The sequence below is a fragment of the Aedes albopictus genome, chromosome 3 (assembly GCF_035046485.1).
Source record: "Aedes albopictus strain Foshan chromosome 3, AalbF5, whole genome shotgun sequence".
Classification (NCBI taxonomy): domain Eukaryota; kingdom Metazoa; phylum Arthropoda; class Insecta; order Diptera; family Culicidae; genus Aedes; species Aedes albopictus.
Window position 1 is genome coordinate 163731026 of NC_085138.1, and position 17410 is coordinate 163748435.

Sequence of the window (17410 nt, forward strand, 5' to 3'; positions counted from 1 at the left end):
GTGGCAACTTTTGCAGACATTTCTAGAACATTCCCTGGAGTAATTTCTCCAGGAAGTTTAGGAAGAATACCTAAACAGCAATGAATAGTTCAGGATCTGCTATATTTTGTAGATGAATCTCCTGAAAAATTTTAGAATTTTGGTAGAAATTGGGAAAGCTCTGGAATATTTTTTGAAAATATTTATTCAACAATTTTTGAAGGAATGTCTTGCGTTATTCTTGAAGGAATCTTTGAAGTAATTATGTGTGCTGTTGCTAGGAGAATCCATGACGCAATACGATAAGCTCCTGGAATCTTCGCAGACGTCTCTGTGAAACCCTTTGAAGGCTCCGGGAACTCCCATTAAGGCGAAACTGGAAGCATTTCCTCATTTTTTGGTTTATGATTTTTTTATTTAATAACAAAGCAGTATTTTCAAAATCGGTTTTCTTACACGAGTAGAGTATGGATCAAGATAACTTCTGATTTTTTTTCGTGGAGGAAAATGTTTTCCATTTTTTGTGAAATTTTGTTTAAAAATGGTTTCTGCATAAACTTAAAGGTCCCTGGTATACCCCGGAAACACTCGTTTTGCTATCACGCTTAAAACAATCACGGATTCCCTCAGGTAATTCCCGAAAGAAATCCTTTCATTTTCTCAAGTACTGCATATTCGCAAGACTGGCGCTTTAAACAAATTAAGCCACAGAACAAGTAACGATTCTGAGGAATAGAAAGCCAAACCGACTGCAGGTCCACATCAGGAACACTTCCTTTTTCACAAATCCAAAAATGTCTCCAAGCTCTCGACGCATACTTAATTAGACACCAGCAAACAAACTGATTGGTGGCTATGTATGCGGAGTGTGTTGTGGATTGGCATCAAACCGAAATATAAATCGGTTTGTGAAAAAGAGTTAGTTCATGGAGTGGACTTGGAGTCAGTTTGGCTTTCTTTACTATTTACTTGTTCTGTGGCTTAGCTGATTAAAGCGCCGGTCGAGCGAATATGGAGTTGTGGGTTCGAATCCCACCAGAACAAATTCATATCTCAATTTGTCAATAAGCAACATTCTGTGCCTTCTAACTAATTACAAGTTCTTCAAGTATGTTTTCAGATATACCAGCTAAGTCACGAAAGAAACTTCGGTAGTAATGCTGGGAGAAAATCTAGGAGAAATCAGAACAAAAAAAACTGAGAGCTATAGCAACAGGAACTTTGATCGTAATCCCACGAATAACTAAATAGAAAAAAAATAATCCCGGTAGAACTTATGGAAAAAAGGTAGATAAAAAATCCCTGGAGAATTTTAGGGTAAAATCCCGCGAAACTCACAGAAAATTAGAAATCTAGTGAGGAACTCCTGGGGCAACAAACTTTTAGAGAAATTCCGAGCGAAACCTCGAGAAATCTTGTAAACATTTCGAAAGGAATTCCAACAAAAATTTCACAAGAACCGCTGGGAATCGTCCCAGGAGAAAGTCTGGCTGAAATCTCGGGAGAAACCGGAAGAAGTCTTACGAAAATTCAGTAAAGTAGTCATAGGTGGAATTCCGGGAACAATACCGTGAAAACCTCTGAAAGAAATTCAGGGAGGTACTCTTGTACAAACCCCGTCAAAAAGTAGAGAAATCCTTGTAGCCATTCGGGAGAAATTCGAATTTTAAAAGAGAAATTCCAGGAAGAATTCCTGGAAAAAATCTTGAATGGTTCGCTGGAGGAACTATGAGAGCAATCTTGGGAAAAACTCCAGTAGGAATCTGGAAAATCTTCAGGGAGTAATTCAAGGAGGAATCCTAAGAGAAATTCCGGTTTAAAATACAGAAAGAATCATGTGAGGAAATCCTGAAAAAAAAATCCAACAGGAGTCTTTGGAGGGACTCTACAATGAATCCATAAGAAATTTCCTGAATAAACCCTTCTGGAGGAAATAATGGAAGAATTTTCAACTTCTAGATTGCCAATATTCTGGATCGCTGTTGTCATTCTAATATAGCTAGTGAGCTACTTCTGTAGGAAGACACCGATAACACTGAAGTGTGGGATAATGTGCGCTACCGTATCAAATGTCCAAACGGGTCAAGTGGCATCGAGTGTCGGGTCGGAGTCATACCGGTCAATCCAATTATACATTTTTTTTGCAAAAGAGTGCTGCATGCTACCGTAGAAATAAAGTACTGCATAAGCTCTATTTAGCGTTGCTGTCCAAATGGTTTTTTGTTAAACTAGAGAGAGAGAGATGGTGCAGGGATGTCCGGTTCGTCAAATCTAGCAACGTCCAAGTGACTATATGCAATTTGCCGATGGCCTCGAAGTGAAAATTGATAGAGTAATTACTGAACGTACTCGCCGCGCCGCCCCGCATAATAATCCATTAGTCTGTTCATCAAAGCGTAGCCACCGATAATAGGATTTGTTCGACGGGTTGTAACAATCTCTTGGTATACACAGTTTTTTTTTTCTATCTTCAATAGCACAACACGCATGTTATGTTGACGTCCAGAGACAGCGCAATGATGAAAGATAATTGATGATCAACATTATGCAGTAGTGGCTAACTATTGTGCAAATCATGTATTTGAGGTGTTTGAATAACTCGTCGTATTGAAATAGCAAACATACTAGAATCATTTTTACTGATAAACTACTAATGTTGAAACTCGGATTCTAAACTTCTTACTGCAGTTAACTTAGCAGTAGAACAATGGTTGTTGTTAATTGTTTAATGTTGTTTACTATCTATATGACATTAACATAGTCAAGAATGTATTTAAATCAAGAATTAGTAATTTGGTTTTAATCTGTGCGATATGCACTCCTGTTCAAAAATTTGGGGTCACCCCCTCAAAAATATGTAATTTTTAGGCCCATATTTCTGCCAATTTGCGTCCGATTTCAAAACCCTAGATCTCATTTAAAAGATAATAAGTCAAAGAAACTTTGAACGTGATTTAAATAAATAAAAAATGTATGTATGTAAACTTAAGCTAAAGTTGCTAAATTTTCATAAAAATGAATATAAACTTACAGCAGATTCATATCAATATAACAAGATTCTATCATAATGTGATGCAATTTTGTAACAATACTATCTGAATTCCGGAAAACCAAAACTAACCCATTAGTTTGGTAGAGGTTTTGAGAATCGTCTTATAATCAAATGCCTATAATTTTGTTTTTATGAAAGTTCTAAGAGCCTGTTCTAGACTCTTTGAATCGGGTTGCCAATTATCAGAGCTATTATTTGCCGATTTTTCGAGCCCGTATGAAATTGATCATCAATATTAACTTCTCTTCCCGATTAGCCTAGATATGTCTACATATATCTAATCTATAGCTGTGTAGTGTCGGTAGCGGTTGGGTTAGTTCGACTGGCTAAGAGTCTGCTAACCAGATGACCCCTAATTCATGGTGTTATGTGGTTTTATGCTTACTGTGCCTAGGAATGAACGGTTAGGGGGTCTAATAAAAACCTAATCGCTCACGGAGCCTGTGGATACCAGGACATCCTCCACATTATTTTTCCCTTACTGTGCTAACCGGAGCAATAACGCGGTGGACCTTGTTTTTCCCCGAGACAATCGGCTGACCTTCTTTAATCTCAAACTGGAGGCTGAATAAGGGAGGGATTATGAAGATGTTATTAATTAGTTTAAATTTTCACCTATATGGTTTCGCATTATGCGTTTTACACAATGTATTCTGTGCATCCTCGCCTTTGGCGCACTCAAATCGATACCGATCTGGCTTTATTGTTGCTGTTCTTTTTTTGTGCTGTGATTGTTAAGAGTTTAACCTTGCCTAGTTTGGGTAGTGGCTACGGTTAGGATAGCTCAGATCAATCTTCAGCACAAAAGAACAGCAACGATCAATCTTTGCAGACTTATGCAAAATGGTACAGCCCAAGTGGCGTTAGTCCAAGAACCTTACTTTCGTAAGGGGAATTTCTATCTAGGAAAACTTGGGAATCCGGTGTTTGCTGCTTTCAGTAAAAATGAAATGGCAAACTCACGTGCCATGCCTCGAGCATGTGTGCTTGTCAACAACGCAATCGTTGCTACACTCATCTCTGAACTAACTACTAGAGATGTATGTGCTATCACAATCGATGTAGGGTGGGGCGGGGCAAGATGGGTCGCATAAGGATGGATCACCATAACTTCGAAAATACAAATCGGATTGGTTTGCATTCGTCCGCTACTCTTTAATACACTAGTTAGCTATGCTAAAAGTCGATAAAAAGTTCATCAAATACAAAATATGATGTTAAACAAGCAGTTTCAAAAAGTGATCGATTTTGTGCCGTGAAAAAAGTGCGGGGCAAGATGGGTCACCTTTTAAGTAATTAACATTTTCTCAACGAAAAACGTCAAAATATAAGATCTGTTCCGCATTCAAATATGCTCCATATCCATACTGAGTAAACAAGAGCTACTAGCAAACATTTTATAAATTAATTTGGAATATAAAAAACTTTACGATTTGAGTGGTCCTGAGGCGACTTGAAAATCGATGTTTTTACTAAAAAATTATCATAATTTTATGTTATAATTTTGAGCGTTTATTCCGCTTGATTGAAGTCATTTATGAGATAGTCTTGTAATAAAAAATAAATAACTTTTGAATGCTCCAAAAATACGTTCAAAATTGAAGGTGACCCATCTTGCCCCGCGGCCTTATATATGGAGAATATATGGAATGTATCGCATGAGAAAAATGGCTAAAAACCATTTTATTTTTTATTTCCAATGAGAGTAATTTTTCAATCAATGCCCCAAACTTTTGTATATTCATGCTGGTCATCTAACAAAATTATTAACATAATCAAAACATGAGTAATGCGCCCGAAAATGGCACTGACCCATCTTGCCCCGCGACCCATCTTGCCCCGCCCCACCCTATCTGTGTGAAACCTCAACAGGAAATACGTTTATTGTTCGGTGTATTTACCCCATGATGAACCATCCCCTACGGATGCCTTCAAGCAAGTCATTGCATACTGCACATCAAAAGGCCTTCCGCTAATTGTTGGTAGTGATGCTAATGCTCACCATATAATCTGGGGCAGCTCAGACATCAATTTGAAAGGTTCCAGTTTGATGGAATACTTAAGTAGTACAGATCTTGGATTACTTAACATAGGCAACCGCTCAACCTTCATGGTATCTGCTAGAGAGGAAGTGATAGACATAACGCTTTGCTCTAGCAGAATTAGTCACGAGCTGACCAATTGGCATGTGTCAGATGAAGAATCTTTATCTGGCCATCGCTACATCTTTTGTGAACATGTGAATGTTACTTCGCAAACTTTGCGTCAACCAACTTGGATCTCTTTACTGATTTGGTTGCGGTCAAATTCCATAGATACTAACCATCTATTGACACTCCAAGTGAGTTGGATGATGATTCCGTTGATACTACAACGACTTTCTTCATGGATGCTTTTGATGAAGCTTGCCCTCTGCGGTCTGTGAAGACTACAAGAGGAGCCCCTTCGTGGAACTCTGATCTGGTGCAGTTCAGGAAACAATGTAGAAATTGTTGGAAAAGACGACGTTTGGCTGGATCGGAGGACGTCTCGCAAGGCCTACCAAAAAGCTCTTCGGTATGATGAGGGATCTGACTGGAAAAACGTTTGTACAAATGTTTCCAGTTTCAGTGAAGTCTGCGGGTGAGCAAAATCCTTGCAAAATCTAAGGATTTCCGAGTGAACGAACTCCGTTTGCCAAATGGCGACTTCATTTCCTGAGAAAGTTTTGGAATGAATATTCAGTACACACTTCCCCGGATGTGTGGATATTACATCTACAGGTTCATAACTGATGTCTTTTCTTGTAGTTATGATTATTTAGCTTCGGCTCGGAGTATCATAACTATATAATCGATTGAGTGGGCACCAAATAGCTTTGCTCCTTTCAAATCTCCTGGAGCAGATTGGATACATCCTATTTTGCTTCAGAAGGGATTTGATCATTTCAAACATGTTTTGAATCAACTACTTGTTTGCAGTTTTGGTACAGGGTATATTCCCAAATTCTGGCGGTATATTTCTGTAAACTTTATTCCAAAAGTGGGTCGTGCGTCGTATGAAGAAGCAAACAGCTTCGGATCTATCAATTTGACCTCTTTTCAACTGAAATGCGTCGAAAGCATTGTCGATCATTACATCCGTGATGTTCATCTGGCCAACGTGCCTCTTCATGTGAACGTTGGATGCCTACCAATCTAGTAAGTCCACTGTGACTCTTTCACACAAGGTTGTTTACGATATCGAGAAAGCATTCGCTCAAAAGCAATCTTGTGTGGGTGCTTTCTTAGATATCGAGGGTGCCTTTGACAACGTGTCTTTCGATGCCATATTGGAAGCCGCGAAATGCTCAAAAACCGACATATCTTCTCGACATTGCGTCTAGCAGGGATTAGGTAATTGAGTGTTTGTAAATGCTTCCAATGGGGAGTCTTGTCACTGCTTTTGTGGAATCTCATAGCAGATACGCTATTGAGGCAACTCAATAATAGCGGTTTTCCTACTTATGGTTTTGCCGACTACTACCTAACATTGTTAGTTGGTATGTGCATCAGCACCCTTTTCGACCTGATGCGAAGCGCCCTTCAAGTAGTTGAGAGGTGGTGACGCCAATACGGCCTTTCGGTAAATCCGAATAAAACATCTATTGTTCTTTTCACGGAATGGCGAAATCGTAATGACGTTCGACCTTTGCGTCTCTTTGATTCTGAAATCGATGTGACTGAATAGGTAAAGTACGTTGGAGTTATTGTTGATTCCACGTTTTCTTGGACATCCCATATTGAATTCAGAATCAAGAAAGCTTGTATGGCCTTCGAACAATGCCAGCAAAACTTTGGTACAACTTGGAGTCTAAAACCCAAGTATATCAAATGGATTTACAAAACTGTTGTTTGACCAATATTGGTTTATGGATGTCTTGTGTGATGGCAGAAGGGCAAAGTGAAAACGATTCAATCATAATTAGGCCATCTCCAAGTGATGTGCTTAATGGCGATGTCTGGAGGGCTCCACCCCAAAAGCCATTATCCCGAATAGGCCACTACCCCGAATGCCACTACCCCGAATGGGTCATTACCCCGAAAGCCATTACCCCGAATGCCATTACCCCGAAAGCCACTACCCCGAATGGGTCATTACCCCGAAAACCACAATCCCGAATGGGCCATTACCCCCAATCATCCAGGAGATCACCAAAAAAGTAATGGCCGATTAGAAGTTGATGGTTATAAGTTAGAAAACGGTAATCAGTAACTAGTGTATGAATACTCATCTCCACCCTTCCATATAGTGGTCAAACTGAACTTATTCAAATGTTTGCCTTCTTTTAAAAAATAGGCTGTTCTTTTGAGTTTGCAGTGTCCAACCGTGTACTGTTGCAGAGTTGTTTGGCAGCCTGTTAATTTATCTATAGACATTTTCCCTTCTTTTAATCAGAGTTCTTTCGATTTTGGGTGTTATATAGTTTATTTACAGACGAACTACTAACTCCATAGTGGATTTGTTCTTCTTTGAATAATAGGCGGTTCTTTCAAATTAAGTTTTTGAAAATTAACTGGCGGCCCAATTGGTCCGATATTTTGCTCTTCAGTCGATCTATAATTTATTCGGCGTCAATGTTCATGGCTATGCTGGAGTGTAGCGGTTCAGTTGGCATATAAACTCATTATCTTGATTGAGTCTACCAGTATGCATAGGCTGTGGCCCTACTATGATGAATTGGTTCTATACTATTTTCCAAAATGCCTCATTTTTTCGAAAAATTTATTTCAAAGAAATCCTGAGATCATTATATTAATTAATTTTAGTACATTTAAACATGATCTGATATTTTATTTCTTATTTTAATAAATTGTATCAGTTGATGATCAGTTTCCAGAACGTCAAGCCCTAAAATTGTTTTCAAATGTTTTCAAGATTTTAGTACTTGCAAAGCAAAGCCAGCATCGTTGGTCCAAATGGATTATTTTTGACTGGCGCGATTGAACTGTAACTTTTCTTTTCGTCAAAGGCTGTTTTTCAGTTTACTGGCAGTTGAACTGCTTACTGTATATGAGATTTGGCCTTCTTCAATTTATAGGTTGTTCTTTCTAGTTACATTATTACCGGGTTGATTGACGACTAATCCATCAATTCTAGCTGGTGTTTTTCCTTCTTTGAAAATTGGGTTTTTAAATTTTGTAAAATGTATTGATTTTTTATTATATACAAAAGAGCACCTTTTTCTGAGCCGCTAACATTTTTTTTCAGATTTTTAGAACTTTATTTTGGCACATAAAATCAATTTCAAACAGATTTTTTGAAATCACCTTTTGACAGCTGGGCCTAGTACAAAACGCGACAAGGGGTGATTCAACAAATCGCTCCCATACAAACTTCAAATCGATTTTTAAACTTTATGTGGCCGACAGGGTATCCGGGTACCCCGCGCCCATTTAAAAAGCACAGTGTAGAAAAAAACAAAAATTTTGTCGGACACATAACGGTTAAATAGGTTCCCGGGCACCGAAAATCATGAAAATTTGGATGTCGGCTCAGTTTGGAATGCAGATTCAGATTTTACAATTGGCTTCTTTAGCGATGTTGAGATAAACCCATATTCTGAATCTGCATGCCAAACTGAGCCGAAATCCAAATTTTCATGAATTTTGGTGATCGGGAACCTACTTCAAAATCAATTTGAAGTTTGTATGCGAGCGATTTGTCGAATCACCCCTCTTCGCATTTTGTATTGGGCGGAGCTGTCAAGCAGATGCTCAGCTGTCAAAAGGTGATTTAAAAAAATCTCTTCGAAATTGATTTTAGGTATCAAAATAAAGTTCTAAAAACCTGAAAAAATCATAGTGACTCAGAAAAAGGTGCTCTTTCGTATAAAAACGAAAAATTAAGACATTTTTCAAAATTAAAAAACCCAATTATCTCAACACCGTTTAAGAAGCCAATTGGACTATTCTTTCGACCTATATTGTTACAGAGTTGTTCGGTAGCCTGGTGGTTTATTGGTCCTTGCTGGTTTCTGTATAGAAGCCGTGCATAAACTAGGTAAAGTTTCAGAGGAAAGGGGTCTATCCATAGTCTACGCTTAATACAATTTTCCAAATTTTTGTATGGACAAAATTTTATGACGGGAAGGAGAAGAGGTCTGAGGTGACCGAAATTCGGTCTACGTGGTTTATGAGTGGTCCCATAGGAGATTTGCGCTTCTTTAATTTATAGACTGTTCTTTCAAGTCATAACTTTGCAGACCTTGTGGGCGACCAACCTATTAACCACATTTTTCCTCTTGTTAAGAATGTGTTGCTTTTTTTAAGTTATTTTGTTACAGAGTTTAATTATCAAACGGTCTATTCCTCCTTAAGAGATTTTTCCTTTTTCTAGGTATAGGCTGTTCTTTCGAAGCCAATTTTTCGATCGGTATTATTTTGATCTAGCCTTATGATCATTCGGCATAGTGATAGTTTGTCCAAATGTCTTTACGGCCTTATGAGCCAGTATTGACAACCAGTATTTAACGGACCTTTGCTGACAGTGATATCTCATGCAAGATCAGCTCTAACACGCATTCACTTGCGTGCGCAGCTTTTTCTTTTTTCTCGTTCATTCTCTTTGATATTGATATTATTCTCTTATCTTTATTATAGAGACTTTCAGCCCAAAGAAAAGTTGCGCACACTAGAGTACGCATAACTCCTTTATGTTGTTTAAAGGTTATTCTTTCAAACAGCATCTTCTGGTATTGAAGCTGTCAGTAATGTTATTGAATTATTTCTTTTTTCAACAATGGCTTCTCTTTCAATATCCTTTACGAAAAATATATATAAACCATCATCAGAACAACCCATTTAAAAATATACTTTCGGGGTAATGGCGTTCGGGGTAGTGGCCTATTCGGGGTAGTGGCATTCGGGGTAATGACCCATTCGGGGTAATGGCTTTCGGGGTAATGGCCTACTCGGGGTAATGGCTTTCGGGGTAATGGCGTTCGGGCTAATGGCGTTCGGGGTAGTGGCATTCGGGGTAATGGGGTAGAATCGTCTGGAGCGTTCTCTTCAACTCCCACGGCAGTACTCGAAGTTCTCTTTGGCGTTGTCTCATACACATCCATCTCAAACAAGAAGCACTTTCTTGGCACTTACCGTCTACGGGTGGAACCGCAGATCAACACATAGGGTAATTCGCCAATTGTTGAACGGTTAGTACTGGCATTTTGGTTTTCGTTTGTTTTTCCGTGCATAATTCCAATTTAGTTGAAAAATATCCAGTGAACGTCTAGATATACTTATCCCTTATACTGCCCATTGAATTTGTATTCCCTTAAATTCCATTTTCTAAGAGAAAATAGAACATTTGTATGGGAAGTCTGTAACCCAAATGTTGAACACTTCCTTAAGCTAGCTCATCCTAATGTTGGACGGTTCTCGCCAATTGTTGAACGGTTGAAGCTTTGTTCGTAATTGATGACGTATAACCCGACATCAACCTATCATTCACCTGTTTTTATTTTGGCCACCAAACTTAACATAGACCCAACAGTTATCCGATGTGAGTCCAACAGTGGGCCAACATTTGATAAAATTTGACCCGACTTTGACCCGACATCCGATATTTTTTCACTCTGGCGGATTTTTTTCCAGGTTTTTCGTGTTTTGTGCCCAGCTAGTCCGAGCTAGTGACAATTCATTTGAATGACAAGTAATCACACATTTGAAGAGAGCTCTAGTGGACTGAAACCATTTTAAACATGACTAGATGCAAAAATGGCAGAGAAGATTTGATTAGAAGCGAAAACGATAGAAGAAAAGTACGCCTTTAAAAGCCCCTGAAACTCTCCTAGAAACCCATGGAACCCACTCAACCCCCAAGAACACTCATGGGACGACCCTAAAATCCCTTGAAAACCCATGGGTTGCTCCTGAGCCTCCTGGAACGCCTTAACATACTCCTGGGAGCCCCTTAACACTCTGAATTCCTCTTCAACACCTCTGGAACGCCCTTGAAACCAATTGAAAACCACTGGAATCTTTCTGAAGCCCACTGGTACACCCCTAGAACATTCCTGGAACGCCCTTGAGACCCCATGAAATGCACGGTTAGGTAAAGTGGAAAAAAAATTCTAGCAGTCATGCTAACATCGAAGGTTATGCCAGTGTTCAACAATTGGATCATGGATGCATAATGATGGTGTGATAAGAAAAATATTTTTAACAAATGAAATTACAATGAAAATGTGATTTTAAACAATTTTAAACTGTTAAGGACATCCTTCCAGTTCTTGTAACTATGGTGTGACTTTGATATTTGTGGTCGATTTGCCAGCAAAGCTTATTTCGTAACAGCGATTTCTTAAAATTAATCTTAAGAATTTTGCAGTTTTCGTGTCATCAGCGGTACAAAATTTACAATCAATATTTTTGACCTAAAATATGTATAATTTTGTAACTTAATTGGATCAATATCGTAACACACATGTATACGCATCTACATCATACGTTTACGTTGAGCAAAAATTACTTAAGTAACATTTATAATCAAATTTTCAGAAACTGTTCAACATTTGGGTGGTGTTCAACAATTAGCGAATTACCCTACCTTGTTGACTCCACTTTTGGTGGATTGGGACAAAGTTGTCCTTGCTCCAAGTAATTTTACAATTTCTTGTAATTTTCTATATAGGACATTTTCCACATTTCCCTTCTCGGAAAGAAAGAACATCTGGTTATTTGGAGAGAATGTATTTCAGACGGCATCGTATGTTACATGGATGACTCCCTTCTCGAAGGTCGAGCACGTGCTGGTGTCTATTCTCGTGAACTAAAGCAACATCAAACTTACTCACTTGGTAGATACTGCACAAAGTCTTTGCTCTTATGTGCGGAGTGCAATCAGCACTTCAGCAGTTCGTAATGGGTCAAGTAATTATACTTCTGTTCAACTAGCTAAATTGCTATTAAAGCACTTGCTTCGGTCAACTCTAGGTCGAAGTTAGTTCTCGCTTGTCGAACTCAAATCGAGGAGCTGAATTCAGCAAACGCTGTTCACCTTATATGGATACCTGGCCATTCTTGCATCGCTGGAAATTAAATGGCTGATGAGTTAGCTCGCACTGGAGCATCACATGGCCTCATTGGCCCTGAGCCAGCTATTCCGACATCGAAGTATTGGGACTGCCACTCAGCACAAACAATATTGGAATAGTTTGGAGCCATGTCGTCAAACAAAATTGTATTGTACTGAGCCATCTCCAGAAGTGGCGAAGTATCTAACAAATTTGTCCAAGCAGAATTGCAGTACTCGGTAAACACTTATTAAATGAAACTGACGCCAGAAACCTGAATCTTCAGAACGTTCTGTTGTTCTTCACCAACTGTGGAAAACTGCTATAGGCTCTGTTTACGCTTTATGCGTTACCACACTGCCCTTTTCAGGACGCTGTTTGAACCCATTGTAGTATGCTTATGCGTTTATGACGATCCAATTTCCTTACATTCCTTTTCCCTATCCTATCCCTTCTTTTTCCCTTCCCTTTTCCTCGGATAAATGACGAATAGGCTCGTGTTCATGGCGATGGCACAAATTTCCCAAATGGAGGAGAACGTGTCTCTGGAGCCGACCTACTGATACCTAATGCCTCGGGCTCCACTATATAGTACATATAAGTTAAGAGTCCACTATACCCTATGGACCGCGTAGTCTTCGGCCAGAAAATGATTCTTACCTCAGTGTTATTTAATCTAACGCCAATTATTCGATGCCATTTGCCTTCCAACAAAGCATGAAAAAGAGACGCGTGCGATTCCCCATCAAAGCTAATAACAAATCAAAGTCGTGTCAAAACGTAATTACCATCTAGGTTTATTTCTTTGAAGCCTCCTTCCCACGCATCGCGAAACATCCTGCTCGGTGGTGCGGTGTCGTCTTTAGAATCGAAATTGCATTTTCGCACGTTCGCACCGAGTGATAAATCCTGATGACTATGGAAACTGAAGCCGCCCACCTGTTGCTGGCCCCCAGTAGTGGCAGTTATGTACGTACACCTCCTACGCACGACGATTTGGCCGTGTAACCTTTCCATTCAGCTCGTCGTTATCGTCACAGTTTGATATCGCCTGCTTTTCCTCCTACTTGCTTGTGTAGAGTAAAAGGGGGCAAAATTTAACTGAACTCGGATAAGATTTATTACATAAATAAAAAATCTATGACAAAGGTTTAAAAGACAGAAAATTTAAAAACAAACTGATTAAAATATAATAGGTAGGAAGGACAAAAGGTCAAAAATGAGAATAGAGATTTAAAATTAAACTAAAAAGTGTCTTTTTTTTTCATTTCACAGCCATCTCCCCTATACTAATCTTCCATTTCGCTCGTTTTCTTTTCTCCCCACCCCATTGCAGGAAGGAAGCTGTGAATCGCCACCCAACTACATGGGACGCTACAACGCGGCCGGTGTCGATTTGAATCGGGACTTCCCGGATCGGTTCGACAACGATCGGGTGCGGCATATACGTCGCAATCGGCAACAGCCGGAAACGGCAGCCGTCATGAACTGGATCCTGAGCAATCCGTTCGTGCTGTCGGCTAATCTGCATGGAGGAGCCGTGGTGGCCAGCTACCCGTACGATAACTCGATGTAAGTACCCTATAGGGTGGGAGGGATTGTTTGATGTTTATTGATGTAAAAAGTTTCGCAATGATTGAGTAATGGCTGGGAACGTAATGGAAACCTTGCAAATGCGGCGTGCTATTTATAGAAGCGAGATTTCTTTACCGTCTCGAATGCTCGTTAAAGAGGATGTCTTGTGCTGCCGAATTAGATGGTATTGAAGCCTTTTTTTGGATTGGGTGGTCTTACTCATTGAGAAGCCGTAGCTGGACGCGCTTCTATTTTACGTTGCTTTTTCACTCCGGTGGACGCGCAATTATGGGATGTTGCATTCAACATCCTTACAAATAGAAGACTGAATCAACAATTCTACGTCACACAAAAAAGGACGAAGCTGCTTCTCTCCAATCTCTGGACCATTTTACACTCTGCAGCTTCTTCTGGAACCCTTTAGTAGAATCCTTCCTCTGATGCTATCACGAGCACAGCGCAGCGGCTTTAGTGATAATCGTACTTCGGTTATTGTTAAGCCCGACTTGTCGCATTACACCTTCCACAGCGATGTTAAAAAGCAGGCATGAGAGTCCATCACCTTGTCGCAGTCCCCAGCGAGATTCGAATGAACTGGATAGCTCACCCGAAACCCTTACGCAGTTTTGCACACCGTCCATCGTTGCTTTAATCAGTCTAGTCAGCTTCCCAGGAAAGCCGTTGTCGTCCATGATTCTCCATAGCTCAGTGCGGGCGATACTGTCGTATGCCGCCAAATGGTCGCCTTTATTGTGAATTGGCAGATTACCCCTTCCTTCCACTCTTCCGGTAGCTGTTCGGTTTCCCAGATCCTGACTATCAGCTGAAGTAATTGAAACGCAACGAGCTTCTCCGAATAGGTACGTCTACTATATTTGGCGACTCGAGGTTGAATCATCTGACATTACATCGAATGACCCTATTCTACAAATCATAGCCTACTTCTATAATCTCCTACAGCTCGGCCATCCTGACATCCACATCGACCCGATGTGCATCCAATTCATTTCTAATATCCCATAACTTCATATTGACAGGATCAAACACTCCTGTAAAGGGCACACGAGTTAGCTGAATACCATCCACATCGCCTACAATGTAACGATTATTTGGAAGCGTTTTTTTTGACAATGTAAGGACCTTTGAACTGTGCTTGTAGCTTACACGAACTACCTGGAATTGCATGATGCGGTATATAAACCAAGTCACTTTCTTGATACTGTGTGCTCTTCTTACATTCAGAATCATATTTATTTTTATTGTATACTTGAATTGCCTTGTTAATAGCAATTGCTTTTTCTCGTATACTTATCAGATCTCTTTCATGAACTGTGTTTTCACTTATACTCTTTTCAATTATACTAACCGTCTTTTTCTTTTGATTAATGCCAAATAGTACTTGCGAAGGTGTGTTTCCTATTGAACAACAAAAAGTATTATTAATAAAATGCTCAGTGTCTGATAAAATTGGACCAAAACCTCTCGAAGGATTGCTTTCAACTAATTTTGCTATTACAGGAGTTAGCACTCTATTAAATCGTTCTACTTGACCATTTGCTCTTGGGCATCCTGTAGCTATTAAAATATGTTTTACTTCATTTTCGTTATTGAATTCTTTAAAGCTATTGGAAGTGAAACAACTTCCACGATCTGAAATAATTTGATCAGGAATTGAATATGCATTATAATAATGCTTCAGATGCTTGATAACCTCACTCGTATTCGTTGTTTTACAGGGATAAAGCTTCAAATATTTTGAAAAGGCATCTACTATAACAAATACATATTTATAATTGCAATTCCAAAGAGTTAATGGACCGTAATGATCGATGTGTATTGTATGAAATGGTGTATTTCCTTTATCTACTAAATTCAAGTAACCATCCTTTATAAAATTTTTCTTCGAGTATACGATACACTTCAAGCAATTATCAATGTACTTTTTGATATGCTCTTTTGTGTTTGGAAACCAGTAGGATCTAATAATCAGATCATAAACTTTTTCTACACCAAAATGTCCGAAATCATCATGATACATTTTTAAAGTTTGACCAATCATACTTTGAGGAACGTTAAACAGTAATTTATTGTTTTTGCATTTTTTGTATACTACTCCATCGCGTAGTTCAAAATTTTTGTCCTCTCTATTTTCTAACTGAACTCTAATTTCTTCAATTTTCGAATCCAACATTTGGCTAGCCAATAAAGCTCTTTCAAAACTATTATTTTCGTTTCCTAAAGCACAAATCATCGGCAAACGAGATAAAGCATCTACATGCCTCATATTGGAAGAGCTACGATGAATGATATCATAATCATACTCCGATAAGAAAATTTCCCATCGGGCAATTTTCGCATTAATATCCTTTTTATTTAGTGTTTCTTTCAGTGCAATACAATCTGTAACTATAGTGAACTTAATGCCTTGTAAGTAAAATGAAATCGAGTGTGCGGTAGTTCGGCAGCAGCAAAGTTTCGCGCGCTCGCTTTGCTAGATTTTTGCGATTTTTGCCTTTCTCGTACACCAAGGTGTACGGCTATATGTTCACTCCAAAAACGAAAATTTGATAGAGCCTCCGGAGAGGTCAAGTGTTATATACCAATCGACTCAGCTCGACGAGTTGAGATGATGTCTGTGTGTGTGTATGTGTGTGTGTGTGTATGTATGTGTGTGCGTATGTGTGTGTGTGTGTACAAAAAAGGTCACCTAACTTTTAGATAGTAAACATCAACCGATTTCAACGACCGACGGTTCATTCGACGCGGAATCTGGTCCCATTGTTTCCTATTGAAAATGGTTCGGATCGGCCAGCCGTTCCGGAGTTATGGCCATTTAGGTGTTCCGGATCTGTGCCCCAGGAAGGGGCTGGATATGAACATATAACAAACCCATGCATGCGACCCATCAAACCACGGCATTTTCGATTATCTAATGAACGGGAAGTAGGAAAATAGTCTCAGACTATGTCTGAACCGGTAGTGTTCCGGAACCGGTTCCGGGTGTCCTTCCGGAAGTGGCCATATATAAAAGTGAACATAACCCATGCATTTGACACATCAAAGAGCGGCTTTTTCGATAAACAGTTGAATGGTAAGCAGGAAAATAGTTTCAGACCATATTTGAACCGGTAGTGTTCCGGAACCGGTTCCGGGTGTCGTGCCGGAAGTGGCCAATTAAAAAATTGAACCAAACCCATGCATGCGACACATCAAAGAGCGGCTTTTTGGATAGCCAGATGAACGGTTAGCAGGAAAATAGTTTCATACCGTATTTGAACCGGTTGTGTTCCGGAACCGGTTCCAGGTGTCGTGCCGGTAGTGGCCAATTGGAAAAGTGAACCAAACCCATGCATGCGACGCATCAAAGAGCGGCATTTTCGATAACCAGATGAACGGTAAGCAGGAAAATACCTTATCTGAACCGGTTGTGTTCCGAAACCGGTTCCAGGTATCCCGTCGGAAGTGACCAATTAAAAAACTGAACCAAACTTATGCATGTGACACACCAAATAGCGGCTTTATCGATAACCAGATGAACGTAAGCAGGAAAATACCGGTTGTGTTCTGGAACCGGTTCCGGGTGTCCTGCTGGAAGTGGCCAAATATGAAACTGAACATAACCCATGCATGTGACACATCAAAGAGCGGATTTTTAGATAACCAGTTGAATGGTAAGCTGGAAAGTAGTTTCAGACCATATTTGAACCGGTAGTGTTCCGGAACCGGTTCCGGGTGTCCCGCCGGAAGTGGCCAATTAAAAAAGTGAACCA

General features: G+C 39.6%; 1 protein-coding gene across 2 annotated transcripts in view; it reads left to right on the forward strand.

The window, feature by feature from the left end:
* The window catches only part of LOC109422660 (carboxypeptidase D), a 100810-nt gene that overhangs the window by 22090 nt on the left and 61310 nt on the right, over nucleotides 1-17410 (forward strand). For both annotated transcript variants that reach the window (XM_062859279.1, XM_062859280.1), the window contains exon 2: nucleotides 13402-13637. In XM_062859279.1, the coding sequence (XP_062715263.1) occupies nucleotides 13402-13637 (236 nt within the window). The remainder of the gene's footprint in view (nucleotides 1-13401; nucleotides 13638-17410) is intronic.